Source organism: Peromyscus leucopus, chromosome 10 (assembly GCF_004664715.2).
Source record: "Peromyscus leucopus breed LL Stock chromosome 10, UCI_PerLeu_2.1, whole genome shotgun sequence".
In the NCBI taxonomy this organism is placed as follows: domain Eukaryota; kingdom Metazoa; phylum Chordata; class Mammalia; order Rodentia; family Cricetidae; genus Peromyscus; species Peromyscus leucopus.
The window spans coordinates 52,087,123-52,102,335 of NC_051071.1; the positions used below are offsets into that span (position 1 = coordinate 52,087,123).

General features: G+C 44.8%; 1 protein-coding gene across 1 annotated transcript in view; it reads left to right on the forward strand.

The window, feature by feature from the left end:
* Nucleotides 1–13,102, forward strand: part of Fam114a1 (family with sequence similarity 114 member A1) — a 71,878-nt gene extending 58,776 nt beyond the window's left edge. The window contains exons 11-14 of the mRNA XM_028882223.2: nucleotides 655–794; nucleotides 4,216–4,288; nucleotides 9,460–9,513; nucleotides 11,493–13,102. Coding sequence (XP_028738056.1) covers nucleotides 655–794; nucleotides 4,216–4,288; nucleotides 9,460–9,513; nucleotides 11,493–11,609 — 384 coding nt within the window. The 3' untranslated portion in view covers nucleotides 11,610–13,102. The remainder of the gene's footprint in view (nucleotides 1–654; nucleotides 795–4,215; nucleotides 4,289–9,459; nucleotides 9,514–11,492) is intronic.
* Nucleotides 13,103–15,213: the final 2,111 nt, after the last annotated feature.

Below are 15,213 nucleotides of genomic sequence, written 5' to 3' on the forward strand. Positions count from 1 at the left end.
GAAGTGCTTCTGTTCATCTTTCCTTCATGAACCTAACTCACGATCTGCCTATCATGTGCCTAGTGTCACTCTGACTATTGAGGACACAAGGGTGACAAGGCTTGTCTTACCCCTGGGGACCTGGCAGCACACACAGACACACAAATACACACACACACACACACACACACACACACACACACACACACACACATTGTATGCATGCTTTGTCTCTGTGCAGAGGCCAGAAGTTGACTTTTCTAATCCTTTTCAGTCACTCTCCACCTTATTTATTTATTTATTTATTTAATTTTTTTTGAGTCAAGGTCTCACAGTGAACCTGGAGCTCACCGTTGTCTATGGTCAGTGAGGCCCAGGGATCAGCCTGTCTCCATCCTTCAGTCCCAGGGTTGAAGGTGTGCAGTATTTATGTGGGTGCTGAGGATCCAAACTCAGCTCCTCAAGCTTATGCAGAAGCTTTTTACCGACTAAACCATCACCCCGCCCTTTGAGTTAGGACGGACACAGGATTACATCATCCAGGGATCAGGGTGTAGCTCACTATTACAGTACGTGCTTAGCATCGTGTCCTTTTTTTTTTTTTTTTTCAGTGTGACAGGAATTTTTGAAAAGAGGCTGATTAGTGACTAAGTCTCTTGCGTGCGTTCATTTCAGGAAGTGTACATGCTGTCCATCGAAAGCCTGGCTGAGGTAACGGCGCGCTGTATCGAGCAGCTCCATAAAGTCGCAGAGCTGATTCTTCATGGCCAAGAAGAGGAAAAACCAGCCCAGGACCAAGCAAAAGTTCTGATAAAGTTAATGCCACTTTTAATTCTTACTTTTTAAATTGCATGTGCGCATGCTGGTGCGTGTGTGTGCGCGTGTGCGTGTGCGTGTGTGTGTGTGTATGTATACATGTGTGTGTGCGCGTGTGTGTGTGTGTGTGTATACATGTGTGCATGTGTGTGTATACATGTGTGCGTGTGTGTGTATACATGTGTGTGTATACATGTGTGTATGCCATTCAAAATGCACATATGCACATACTCCAAGCAACTGAAGATTTATATTTTCATGTCAACTGTTCTGTTACTCTATGGTCATTTTAAAATATAAGGACTCCCTTAGGAAATGTATTATACAGCAATAAATAGTAATAATAATATAACATAGGAGTTGTTTATGAGATTTAAGAGGAGACACACTAAGCCAGGCAATAAAGGCACATTGCCTTTAATCTCAGCACTCAGGAGGCAGAGGCAGGTGGATCTCTGTGAGTCTGGTCTACAGAGTGAGTTCTAGGACAGCCGGGGCTACACGAGGAAACCCTGTCTTGAAAAAAAAAGAAAAAGAAAAAGGAAGCACACTAAATCATCCAGAGGTGTGAACAAGAGCCAAGTATTCAAAGCACAGAACATTGAATTTCTTCTTTCATGCTACACCCACAGAGAAAAGATACTCTAATGTAACTCCTCAGCACAAAAGTAGGCAGACACACACCACCCTTTTCAGAGATTTTACCTGCCCTGTATAGTCTGTTTTCTGGGCATGACAACCACTAATGCAAGCCAGTTCTCTGCAGGCTGCATTTCTGCATTATACATTGTAGTTTATGTTCTTTAATAAACAGTTGTTGTTATTAGTTTATCTAGTGTTATGCAAACACAAATATACAAAAGTTTATACACACACACACACACACACACACACACACACACACACACACACATGAAAACAGAGTGTGGAATCTTCTTGAAAATAGAAAACAGAGCTAAAAATAAGTCATTAACTATTATGTGTATAATTATATATATTATGACATGGAATTTTAGCTGATGTCCAAATACCATGCCATTATTATTGAAACAAGGGAGCCAAAGTAGCCCCCAAGAAAATACATCAGGATACATACACACACACACACACAGACACCCCTCACTCACTATCCGCATTCACCTTGCCAGCTCGCTAATTTTACTACATCTGACAAGGCAAATTATGTATTTAGAAAGAAATTATATATTATGCAACAATTCTAGAGAGATTATGTACTTTTTAACATATGGAAGGAAAAGAGAATGGCAAAACAGGAAGATTCTGAAATGCTGAGGACAGTATCCAGGTACTGTTTTGTCTTTGCCGTGTGGATTGGAAGGAGGAGGGCTGAGGCTCAGAAGTCCCAGGCATGAATTCTTGCTCTTAGCACCTCTTGGCTCCCTGCCCTGTTTAACCCCCAGCTGACCAGTTCAGTCAGTGAGTGCCCTTCCACCCTCTGCGCAAGAACACACAGCATGGTTCTCTGCCATCTCCTGGCCTGGCCCATGGGGCTTCCTACAAACCAATTTCAGATGGATGGATGCCTCCACATAGTTCGTCAAACCTGATACTTAGGCCTGGGGGTGTAGCTTAGTGGCAAGGCTGGATTAATGCATGGGAAGTCCTAGGTCTACTCCACAGCAACATACAGGAGTGAGGGGCTGAGAAGATGACCGGTTCAGGAAACTGCTTGCTGTGTTCACCGAGGAGCTGACTCCAATCCCCAGCACCCTTACAAAAAGCCAGATGAGGCTGCAGACACCTGTCATCTCAGAGCTGGAGAGGTGGAGAGAGGGGATCCCCGGGGCTGAACCTGCGAGTTTTCATTTTCAATGAGAGATCTTGTCTCAGAAAATAAGGTCGGACGCAGCTGGATGCAGCGGCACATGCCTTTAGTCCCAGCACTCAGGAGGCAGAGGCAGGTAGATCTCTGAGTTCGGGGCCAGCCTGGTCTACAGAGTGAGTTCCAGGACAGTTTTGAAAATCCAATAAATAGGTAAAGAAGGTTGGGAAGATTTAGGAAGGCTCAGATGTTGACTCTGGCCTCCACATACATGGAAACACACACCTCCTTCCCCCAACATGTGGCATATGCACCCACATATACACAAAGAAAACTCTGAATACGTATGTTAGATAGAGTCCCTATCTATCAAAAAAGAAAACAAACCTTTCACTGACTTTAGTAGCTCTTGTAACATGTAAGATTTTTTAATCTGGACCTATCGTTTTTTCTAATAGCATTTTAATCACCATTAAATCACACACTCAGGCTGGAGAGATAGCTTCATGGTTAAGAGCACTGGCTGTTCTTCCAGAGGACCTGGGTTCAATTCCCAGCACCCACATGACAGCTCAGAACTGTCTGTAATTCCAGTTCCAGGGGACATGACACCCATATCAAAACACCAATGTACACAAAAATAAAAATAAAAATAAATCACACACTCTAATTGTTAGGACAAAATCAGACACCACAGAGGACAAAATCAGACAGAACACACATTGTTTGGCAATTATATTGTTTTCAATTTTTGTCATCTGTGGTGTTAGGATAAACATTCTTACTAATTTTGTCTTTCTTGCTTTATTTTCTTGGAGTAAAGACTTAGAAGTAGAATGGTCAAGGTAAAGTTCAAATTTCCAGATGTCCTAAAGACATTTTCTAGGGGATCATGATTTTGAGGCATGTAGTAAAAACGTAATCAGGATACAGAGAGAGGCTGGATATGCTAGAGCATGCCCATATACCCAGCTCTCTGTAGGCTGAGGCAGGAGGATCTCCTGTAATTCAAGGTAGATCAGTCTGGGCCACATCATGACACACTGCTAAAAGGGGAGGGGTCGAGTGCTCACTTAGTATATCCAAGACCCTGGGTTGTTCCCTAGCGCCAAAAAGTGTTCATGTGTGCGTGTGTGTGCGTGTGTGTGTGTGTGTGTGTGTGTGTGTGTGCGCGCGCGTGTGCATGTGTGAAATGCCTGAGTTTTAATCCCCTTTCTTCGATTACCCCTGTATGTCCCATGCAGGTCACTTGGCAGGCTCAGTTTAATCATTAGGTAACATGTGAGTAAGTGCCTCGGTGAGCATCCATTATTTTAAAATGACCCAGATACTGGAGGAAAGCCACCTGGCCTGAATTTCCAGTCCTATGAAAATGATGCTCAAGCTTGATATTTCCTTGCACATGGCTTTGACTCTAAAAAGAGGGCACATTAATTAGAGGATTATTCCTTAATTAAACTGGAAAGAAAACCGTGGCCTGCGGAAGGTGTTGAGGAGAGCTGCTCATTTCTGTAGGGTGACTTCGAATTTACGTGCTGTCCTTTTGATGTCATGCTGAGTTCACGTCAATCATTGTCTTGAGGGTTAAGTTACCGTAGTTTATTGAAAACCCCCAAACTTCTTTTTCCTTATTTCAGATTAACCACAGCGATGTGCAATGAAGTAGCCTCCTTATCAAAGAAGTTTACAGATTCTTTAACCACTGTCGGGGTAAGAGTACAGTTTGGACCGTTTTCTCACTTTTCTTAGGGAAGTGGAGCTTTGAGGAGAGGCCAGGAACATGACACCTTTGGAGACAACACCATACGTAGATCTGTGTCATGCGGTTTGCTAAAATCAGGCTGAGGTCGCCTCTCTAAACACCATCAGCCTAGGGCTCTCCTCTGTCTGGGCTGTGGACTTCAGTCTGCTGTCTGTCTGTCTGTCTGTCTGGACTCCAGTTGCTGTCTGTCTGTCTGGACTCCAGTCTGCTGTCTCTCTGTCTGGACTCCAGTGTAGCAGGATTCTTAAAAGTTCTTATTAATAAAATCAAACCTGAGGCGAGTTATTGGGGTCCATGCTGGTAGATCAGAGAGACAGAACAAACCACAGCTATCTCACTTCGCCGGATCCTCAGCTGGTCTTGTCTCCTCAGACTGGAGGCCTCTGAGTCCTCATCCGGAATGGGTCTCAGCTGAATTACTGCTCAAAAGCCTGAATGCTTAACCAGCCCAATGCTTAACCAGCCAAAATCTTCTAGCCAAATGCCTCTAGTTTCTCGTCCTCACGCCTTATATATCTTCCTGCTTTCTACCACCACTCCCTGGGATTAAAGGCTGGCTTTCTGGGATTAAAGGTGTGTGTCACCATGCTTGGCTATTTCCAATGTGGCCTTGAACTCACAGAGATCCAGAGGGATTTCTATCTCTGGAATGCTAGGATTAAAGGTGTGAGTGCCAACATTTTCTAGCCTTTGTATCTAGTGGCTGTCTGTTCTCTGACCCCAGATAAATTTATTAGAATACACAATACCACCACACTCCAGTCTTCTGTCTGTCCGTCTGGACTCCAGTCTTCTGTCTCACTGTCTGGACTCCAGTCTTCTGTCTGTCTGTCTGTCTGGACTCCAGTCTTCTGTCTCTCTGTCTGTCTGGACTCCAGTCTTCTGTCTCTCTGTCTGTCTGGACTCCAGTCTTCTGTCTGTCTGTCTGGACTCCAGTCTTCTGTCTCTCTGTCTGTCTGGACTCCAGTCTGCTGTCTGTCTGTCTGGACTCCAGTCTTCTGTCTGTCTGTCTGTCTGGACTCCAGTCTTCTGTCTCTCTGTCTGTCTGGACTCCAGTCTTCTGTCTCACTGTCTGGACTCCAGTCTTCTGTCTGTCTGTCTGGACTCCAGTCTTCTGTCTGTCTGTCTGTCTGGACTCCAGTCTTCTGTCTGTCTGGACTCCAGTCTTCTGTCTCACTGTCTGGACTCCAGTCTTCTGTCTGTCTGTCTGGACTCCAGTCTTCTGTCTGTCTGTCTGGACTCCAGTCTTCTGTCTGTCTGTCTGTCTGTCTGGACTCCAGTCTTCTGTCTGTCTGGACTCCAGTCTTCTGTCTCACTGTCTGGACTCCAGTCTTCTGTCTGTCTGTCTGGACTCCAGTCTTCTGTCTCTCTGTCTGGACTCCAGTCTGCTGTTTCAGACATCTGAGCTGTGGGGTGAGTGGTCAGATCTCTGTGGACCTCATTTTATTCATATACCAGAAGAATGGGTGTCAAATGAAGGATCCTTTCCGTTGCTTATTATCTATGATTTCACTACTCAAGAATCTTTTTTAATATAATTAAATTTAAATATTATCACTCACTATTGCCCTCTCATAAGTCACATATGATAAGAGTTTCAAAAGAAAAACAGAATGTCAATTAACATCTAAGTGTTTCTGTTCTCAAGATAATAGCTTTGAAAAACTGCATTTATTTCAATGTGTGGTTTCTGATTACATAGCCAGGTTGTCTTTTTCTGTCCTTTTCTGCCCCAGGTAGTCCTCTTGGGCTGGGAAGATGGCTTAGTAGATAAAGGATTTGATGTGTGAGGAGGAGAATCTGAGTTCAGATCCCCAGAACCTACCGGTAATTCAGTACTCTGGGGGTAGACTAGGGCTCCCCCCACCCCAGGGCAAGATGGTTAGCTAGGGTAACCAAATTGGCTAGCTCCAGGTTCAGCAAGAGACCCTGTCTCAGTAAATAAAGTAGAGCACAATTGAGGAAGACCCGACACATGCACTCACATGCTCACAGGCATGCAAACGTGTGTGATTCCCCCCTCCACACTACACACATGCACATGGGGGAGAAATCAGTCACATTATAAAGCCCCACCTTTGGGGACGAGAGGGGACCATTCCTCCTTAACTTTCCTCCTTCCCTTTAAAGTCCCGGATGCAAGCTCTGATCCTTCCCAGAGACACAGGAGACAGGTTTTAGTTAGGGTATTTCTGATTGCAATGTACAGTTTTCTGAGGATGACTGGAAGTCTGAAACCAGGGTTATGCTCTCTTTTAGGCCTCTAGGGGTGGGTTATAAATTGCTCAGATAAATGGGGTCTTTATGGACAGAAGGCAGTCGAAGGCTGTGAACAGCTTTGGGGACCCAATGATAGAGCTCATCCGCGCTCTCTGAAACATTGCTGAAGTATGTTTCTCCTTTCACATCCCTTTTTCCTGGGTGAGAGGTTTCGGAAAGACCCTTAGCGTGGGTCAGATGGTCAGATGTCCACCTTGGTGTCACTCAGCAGTGGCTGGGGACAAGCTTGTGTCCTGCAGACTACTAGCTGCTGTGGTGTTACTACACTTTAGGTCCAAGAGCAGTCCTTCAAAGAAATCTGTCCCCAGGCTTCCGTAAGTGACTCTATGAATGGAGGGTGAGCTACAGGCCACCAATCTGTACTGCTGCCAGGAGTCTGTTTGCTTGGCGGATCGTGGTCTTATCTAACTGTAGGCTTTCAGCAGCGGTGTGTCGTCTGTAAGCAGAATGATGTAGAGGTGGAAGCCATTGGTATGACAGGCTGGATGAAGCGCACTCCTATAGTCCAAGTTACTTGATGATGAGCTTTGGTGGGAATGGTGGGTTTACGCAGGGCTGGCCTCATCCATTCAGGTCCCCAGCCTCTGCTGTTCCATTTCCTCACATTCTGCAGCTCACTAGCAGAGGAACCCAAGTCCCAGAGAAGTGACCGTATTCGCCCGGGGCCTCTTCATTGATCTCACAGCTCCCCACAGCAGTCTATGGAGCATCAGACAGATAACCAACTGTTTGGTGTCCCAGGGGTGTCTGTGGGTTTTATATGGTGTGTGATAAACAGGCTTTCCTCCTGGAGTGGTAGTTTGTGATGGTGTTCTCCTCTCCATGTACCGTATCATACTCTAGTGTAATGCTTCCCAAACCTTACCATGCACATCAACTACCTGGAGACCTCGTTCAGATGCAGATTCTTGGTCAGCCTATGTGAGCTGAAGACAGAGACTCTGCATTGTTAATAAGCATTAGGTGACCAAGCCAAGGTCTGTTCCTAAGCCAGGGTCTCCACGTTTCCAGCAGGTGGGTGTATGCTTGGACTCATAATTGTATACAGATACAAACACAGGTACAGACATTTGGGGTTTTGCAAAAATCAGCAGATGTGTTGTCCATTTGGAGACGGTGAAAGCTACGTCTGAAAATGGAGCTAACAGGCATGGCATCGGCATGGCATCACCACGACAAAGCCCATCTGCAGCTATGACGAATCGTTTGCATCCGTCATTGTCTCTGTCCTCCCAAACAGCCATTTCTCATAACTTGAAGCTAATGAGTGTGCAGTGCTCTCCAGACTCCGTTTAAATTGCCCACACATCTCATTGATTCTGAAAACCAATGTCATTTTACTGCCCTCGTTTTGATGATCTCTTAGAGGTTTATCGATAATCACATAAACATGAAAGCAAATCCTGTGATGGATTTTTCTGGTTGCTTACTACAAGGAGTGCCTTTTTAAAAGAGGTTCTCTCCCCCACCTCCCACAAGGCTCCATTGTGGTTTCCTCAGCAAGGCATTGCCCTCTGTAGGGGAATGCCAATGAAGGGAGACTTCTCTGCGAAGATATATTTAATTCATATGCTTTTGTTTGCCACAGAGCCTCCCAGGTACGGTGAGGGAGGGCAGCCCGCTACGATTGCCCCAGTCGTGATTCATCGTTGGAGAAGGTTGGGCAGTTTCGATAGGGAAGAGTGCTGATTGACAGCCGAATAATATACCTAAGGATAATGAGCATCTCTGCCTTCTGGGGCACCTGAGATAGGGGTTTGTTCTCCATGCTTTACACACCCGTGTGCTTTTCAAACCTGATTCTTCAGATGCATTTGGAAGTTATAGTTAAGGATGTTTTTACTTTGTGGCTCTTCTGGTAGATAACGTAGACCCAAGATTCGTGTCTGCAGCTGACATGGAGGAGGAAGGAAAGAGAGAACAAAGAAAGGACAGACAGACTGGACTACTAGGATAAATAAGTGAGGGACTTAACCTGCCTGGGAATTTTAAGAAAGCCAAAATATGAAACTAAAATAAAAAAAAAAACTGCTCAGGGCTGGGAGAGATGACTCAGTAGTTAAAAGCATGTGCTACTTTTACAGAGGACCCGAGTTCAGTTCCCAGCACCCACATAACTCCCTATAATTACAGCTCCAGGGAATCGGATGCCCTCTTCTGGCCCCTGAGGGCAGCTGCACTCACATGTACATATCCCACACCAACATATACACACATACACATAATGAAAAATATATAGAATAAAATTCCTAAGAACAAAAATCTCAGTAAGCTATATAGATACCTTAATTAAAATGTGCATCGAGGCATGATACATGTCTGTAATCCCATCCCCTGGAAGCATGAGGCAGGAAGATCATGAGTTGGAGGCTAATCTGGGCTACATATAAAGACCAAAAAGACTTTTCAAACACAATAATCAAAATCATGGTAAACTCACTATCAACATTCCAAGTGTAGCTGGTCTGGGTGTAGGATGGTGTCAGGCAAATTGTGCACATAGAAGACAGGATCCAATCGGCTACAAATTTCCAGCAATTAAACAGATCTGAGTTTACTTTTCTAGCAACGTGAACTTACACAAATCGCTCAGCCTTCAGGATTGCTATTTCTTCATCTAGCACCTACGCTTATCACAGCCCCAACCCCCTCCTAGGATCGCTGGTAGAATTAGAGATCACAGGTGCAGGAAGGTGTAGACACGGGTCTCCAGTAAGCACACACGTCTCTCCTTCCTCTCCCTAAGACATCCCTCTACCAAGCGGCATCTTACATGTGATGTGCTAAGCCTTACGGGATGAGCCCCTAATCTGTCAATTTCTTACTTTCAATTTCACAGAGCAACAAGAAGGCGGAAGTCCTTAACCCCATGATCAATAGTGTGTTTTTAGAGGTAAGTAGTCCCCAGAGAGAAAAGTACTCCGAATCAAAGCAGATGTTGCAGCTGTGTTCTTTCTTCTTTCTCCCAGTCAGCAAGCGTTATCAAAATTCAAATCTTATCACCAACAGTCTCACAGTCTGTGCGTGTGCATGTGCGTGCATGCGTGTGTGTGTGTGTGTGTGTGTGTGTGTGTGTGTGTGTGTGTGTGTGTGCATTCTTGTAGCTCAGCCAGCTGTAAAGCCTCTGGCGGAGCAGCAATGCCTAATTTTCAAGAATTCCTGGTTTATAATAAAAGAAAATGCTAAGCTTGCAGGTTATTTCCTGCCACTGATTCCCCCCCAGCGGAGGCAGATCTCTGCTGCCAAGTTTGGCACTGTGATTATTGGCTACAGTGGAGGATCATTGCCTCCTGGTGATTCTCGTTAAAAAACGGGGCATTTCCCTTCGTTGGCGATAACCTTTGGTGTAGCTGAAACTGAGTCCCAGGTTAGCGAAGTTGCCACAGAATGTCTGCCCATTCAGCAACAAGGGTAGGATGGCCCATGGGTGCTCACCCCCTGACCTGCCTGCTCACTTCACTGGGTCAGCGACACAGATGGGGAGGCTGTCCCAGCACGGGCTGGGGTGCGCTCGGCCAAAAAAAACGACCCCAGCGATGTAAGAGAGAAGCAGCCCAAGGTGCCTTCTTCCTGGTAGAGGGAGGGCACGCGTTCTGCCTGTGGCCAGTGGAGGGGGATCTCCCGATGGACACCAGACTGTAAAACACTTGCAGTGGGTAGCCGCAGGGCCGTGCAAGCAGATGCAGAGCCTGGGCAGTGCACACACCTTCCCTCTTAGATGCCACCTGAAGGCTTTGGTGGTCGCAAAGCACCAGGAATGCTAAGAACTGATGGCTGTATTCCTGGGAACTGTGCCCCACTGTTAAGCAAAGCTGTCAATGGGCAAAAATGAACAAAGTGGTGGCAGCGAGCGTCATCACGCAGGACACAGCCGCACCATGGAGTGGAGCCGGCCAGAAGGGGCAGGGACGATAGGGACAAATCCAGTGGAACAGACACAGCTAATAAACCCCTGGAAGTCAAAGACAGAGTGTAGTCTAAGAAAATCTGCCTTCTGGAAAGCCGGGTGTAGTGCTGTGCACCAGCAGTCCCAGCTCTCCGAGATCTGAGGCAGGAGGATGGTGAGTTCAAGGCCAACACAAGCTGCATAGTGAGACTCTGTCTCAGTTCTCAGTCTCCTACCCCAAATCTCTGTCCTGGCTTCCAGATTAAAAGTGCGCATTAGCACATTAATTTCCCTTATGTGTGCACCACAGATATGAGACCCAAGACTCACTGGCCCAGAAGAAATGTTCATGTTCTAGATATCCTAAACTTCACCCAATTCACCATGTTTACAATAATCCCCCAGTGCACTCTGTGCAGAGCTTTCGATAAATTGTCTATGGTTTAGACTCTAGTCTCCTTTGTCCTGTGATTTCAGGGCCATAGGGTTGACCTGAGAAAGAGTGGATCGTACTGGCCATACTGGGCCATGATGGATCTACACGCACTCACATCCCTTAAAAGCCTGTGGAAATGCCGGGCGGTGGTGGCACACGCCTTAAATCCCAGCACTCGTGAGGCAGAGGCAGGCAGATCTCTGTGAGTTCGAGGCCAGCCTGGTCTACAGAGCGAGTTCCAGGAAAGGCGCAAAACTACACAGAGGAACCCTGTCTCGAAAAACCAAAAAAAAAAAAAAAGCCTGTGGAAATGATTTATCTCATTCTGAATGGAAGTCCCTTTATTAACTTACATAATTAAGACCCAGGCATACTCCATCCAAAAAGATGTGTTGACATTTGCTACACGCACGACCATTCTAAGAATTTCACGATGGTGTAGTCTGATGGTGTTCCCTCTCCTCAGATGAAAGAGAATGTTGTCAAACTGTGACAGCCGTCGAAACTGGACTATGAAAATATCCCTCAGCTCCATTTTCCCTTCCTGCAGGGCTGCAACAGCACCACATACATCCAGGACGCCCTCCAGCTGCTGCTGCCGGTGTTACAGGTGTCCCACATCCACACCAGCTGTTTGAAGGCCGAGACCCAGCAAGACTCCAGCTAGTGCAGTGGCAGCCGATTCTCTTCACTACATACCGTTTAAAGACGAGGGTCTTCACCAACACAGGAGAGACCCCCCCAATCTGAGGACACTACAAGCAACTTTGCACAGTTTTGCAAATACAGAGAGTTAACATTTCTCTTAATGTATATTGTTGTTGTTTTTATTGATAATTATATTTTCAGTATATTAACTTAAACGTATACTTGTTATATTGAAATTACCCTTCAGTTTATAGTTCATTCACAAATATGTGGTTTCCTGGTCAAACATGCTATATTTGGAAATTCATAGGGAGACCCTAGGTTTTTGTGCATCTTTGAAATGTCTACCTTTGAGTGCCCTATTTTTCTAAGACGTGGCTTTAAGTCAGTTCTTATGCTGAACTGCATTTTGTTGCATAAATGTCACAAGCAAAAACAGCACTACTTATTTGGTTTTTAAAAAGGACATAAATATATTTTTGTAGTCAGCCATTTTGTGACAAGATTTATTGAGCATCTACTATGTGCTTACCATAAAGGAATAGGACCTCACTCCATTAGAGACATGTTCTGAAAGGTGATTTATAATAACCCTTAACATATTTTAGGATATTAAGATGTTTTCTAAACTGTAAAATGCTTGAAGAACCAAGTAAATTGGTGGCTACTTAAAATGTGCTACCCCTTCAATTTATTACCATTTTTTAAACCTCTTTGACCTTTTTTTTAAACACCAAAATTACCTCTAGGGTGAAAATATGTATGAAAAGGGGTATGAAAAAATATTTATTTCTGAGACAGGATCTCACTGTGTAGGCCAGGCTGACCTCAGACTCACAAAGATCTGCCTGCCTCTGCCTCCCAAGTACTGGGATTAAAGGTGTACAGAACCATGCCTGCCTGGCTTGAAGAAGTATTTTAGTTTAGGGTAGATGATGGCAAAATTAGAAAGCTTGGATGCTTTTCAATAGAAAATAAAAGGGTTTTATTTTAAAAGGCATAGTAGACGCCCAGACCTGCGTTCCAAAAATACCTTCTAAACCGATCACACACACTGTGGTGGCAAGGGTAGAAAAAACTGATTGATGCGCATTGGCCAGGTGCTATGTCGATTCAGGGAGATGCCGCAGAGACCTTGCAGTCAGCAGTGGTGGTGACATTGGGCTCTTTCTGAGCCGCACCTGTTCTTGGCAAGTTGGGATTCTGTGGCGTGCTTCTGTTCCAGACCCTCGCTGACATCCGTACCAACAGTGTCCAAAATAGTCACGTCAGTGGCTCTCCCAGGGCAAATGAGGCGTGTAGTCTTAAGAGGGAGAAAGTCCCTTTACCTTTCTTATTTCTATGATAAAATGAACTGTCTCTGTTCCCTCAGGCCAAGTCGGGGTTTGAATATTCTCAGTAGCATTTTTGTGTGCTTGTTTTTCAGCTGTCCGTCTCCTGAAACAACCAAATAAAAACATAAGGACAATTTACTTGCAACCTAAAAAAATAAAACTCCCTTTGAAAAATCAAGTAAAAGCTTCATTTCTCCTTTTCTGACATCTGGTATGTTGCTGATATTAAGTATGTTGGTGATTAACTGATAACGATGCCACATTTACCTTTATGACTTCTGAAATTCTTATGTATAGAGTGGAAAAAAAATCTAGATTTGTAAATTTTTTTTTTTTTTTGCATCAGATGGGTTGGTACATTAACTAGAAATATAAAAGAAAAACTAATGCTTTCAAAGGAATTCTATTCCCAGACTTAGTCTCTCAGCCCTCAGCGCTGCGGTGGTGGCTCAGCAGGCAGAGTGTTGAGAAAACACAAGCACCTGGGTTTGGGTCCCCAGCGCCCATGTGAAATCTGGGTGCACACCTATAATCCCAGTGGCGGGTGGTGGAGCCAGGAGGACCCCCGGGGCTCACTGCCAGCCAGTCTAACTGATTGGTGAGCTCCAGCTTCAGTGAGAGTCCAGGTCTCAAAAGAAAATAACGTGAGCAGTAGAGGCAGACGGCCAAGGCAGACCCGTGGCACAAGGACCTTGACAAATATGTGTGTACACCACACATATACCTGAAAGAGAAGTTCAAAACACTCGGTGGTGTGGCTGGAAGTTTTCCTGTGTCCCGCCCAGTCTGCAGCCACTCAGACCCAAGTAAACACACAGAAGCTTATATTAATTATAACTGCTCGGCCATTAGCTCAGGCTTACTACTGACTAGCTCTTACAATTAAACTCAGCCCATTTCTGTTAGTCTATATATCACCACGTGTTCCATGGCTTTACCTGTGTGCCATTACATGCTGCTCCCTGGATGGCAGGCTGGCGTCTTCTGACTCAGCCTTCCTCTTCCCAGAATTTTCCTTGTCTGTTTATCCTGCCTGGCTACTGGCCATTCAGCATTTTATTTATCAACCAATCAGAGCAACACATTCATAGCATACAGAGCAACATCACCCATCATGGGAGTGTATGCCTATAATCCTAGCACTCAGGAAGTAAGGCAGGAAGATCAAAAGTTCAAGATCATCCTCAGCTACATAGCAAGTTCCAGGCCAGCCTGGGCTACATGAGACCCCATCTTTAAAACACTGCCTAAACATTCATTTAGTGTACAGCAAAAGTTTTAATTATAAAACAAAATAAAAAACTTTAAAATAATAGATAACTATTTCTTAAAGTAAGCAACATTATTGACATTTCCTTTATCTTTTAATGAAAAAAATAACCAAGTTGCCAAGTGGAGACACGAACTGAAAGTATTCCCTGATCCATGGTCTGTGAATTAAACTGTTGAAGAGAGATAATCGTTGACTGTAGACCCATTGTCTAGGATTTTTCTCTCTCTCGTTACTGTTTTGTCTCCACCACCACTTTAAGATAATAGCTGCTTTGCTTTGCTTTAAAAGCTGTCAAAACACATGATCCAGACCTGGGACAATGTGAGTCTGTTATTGAATGAATGATTTAGCAGGCTTACCATGGAACTTCAGTATTCAATAATACTTTACGTAAACTGAATTCATTGCACTGCACACAATTACCCTGAACAAGCAATGCCAGATTTTGCATCAAGTACAAAATAAATTCTGATCTAAATATTGAATATAGCCCTGTGTCTGTGCCTTATTAAATAAAAAGCATCCAAACCGCGTTTCAAATTCAAAGCCAAAAGCATTCAAGAAAAATTGCTTTGGGGTATCGATACATATAGATCTGAAGGACAGAGTCCCAAATCTTAAAGGACAGGCCTAAATTAGCATTCTCTCCCACTGAGAACAGGAGTATGTGCTATTTCTGGGTCTCACACAAGCTCAGAGTTAAAGGAGCAGCGTGACTCGCTGAAGCCGTGACGAAAGGAAGCCCTACACATCAACAAAGGAACGGCACACCCCAGATGCAGAGCAAGAGGGACCAGGAGTGGGTGCACACTTGTGCATCCCTGCAAAGGAATGGCACCCCCCAGGTGCAGAGCAAAAGGAACCAGGAGTGTGTTCACACTTAAGCATCCCTGCAAAGGAACAGCACACCTCAGAGGCAGAGCCAGAGAGACCAGGAGTGTGTTCACACTTTTGTGTCCCTGTGCCCATAATACCCAGCAGAAACTACTGAAGGAAAAAACGGTTTTCTTTGGGTG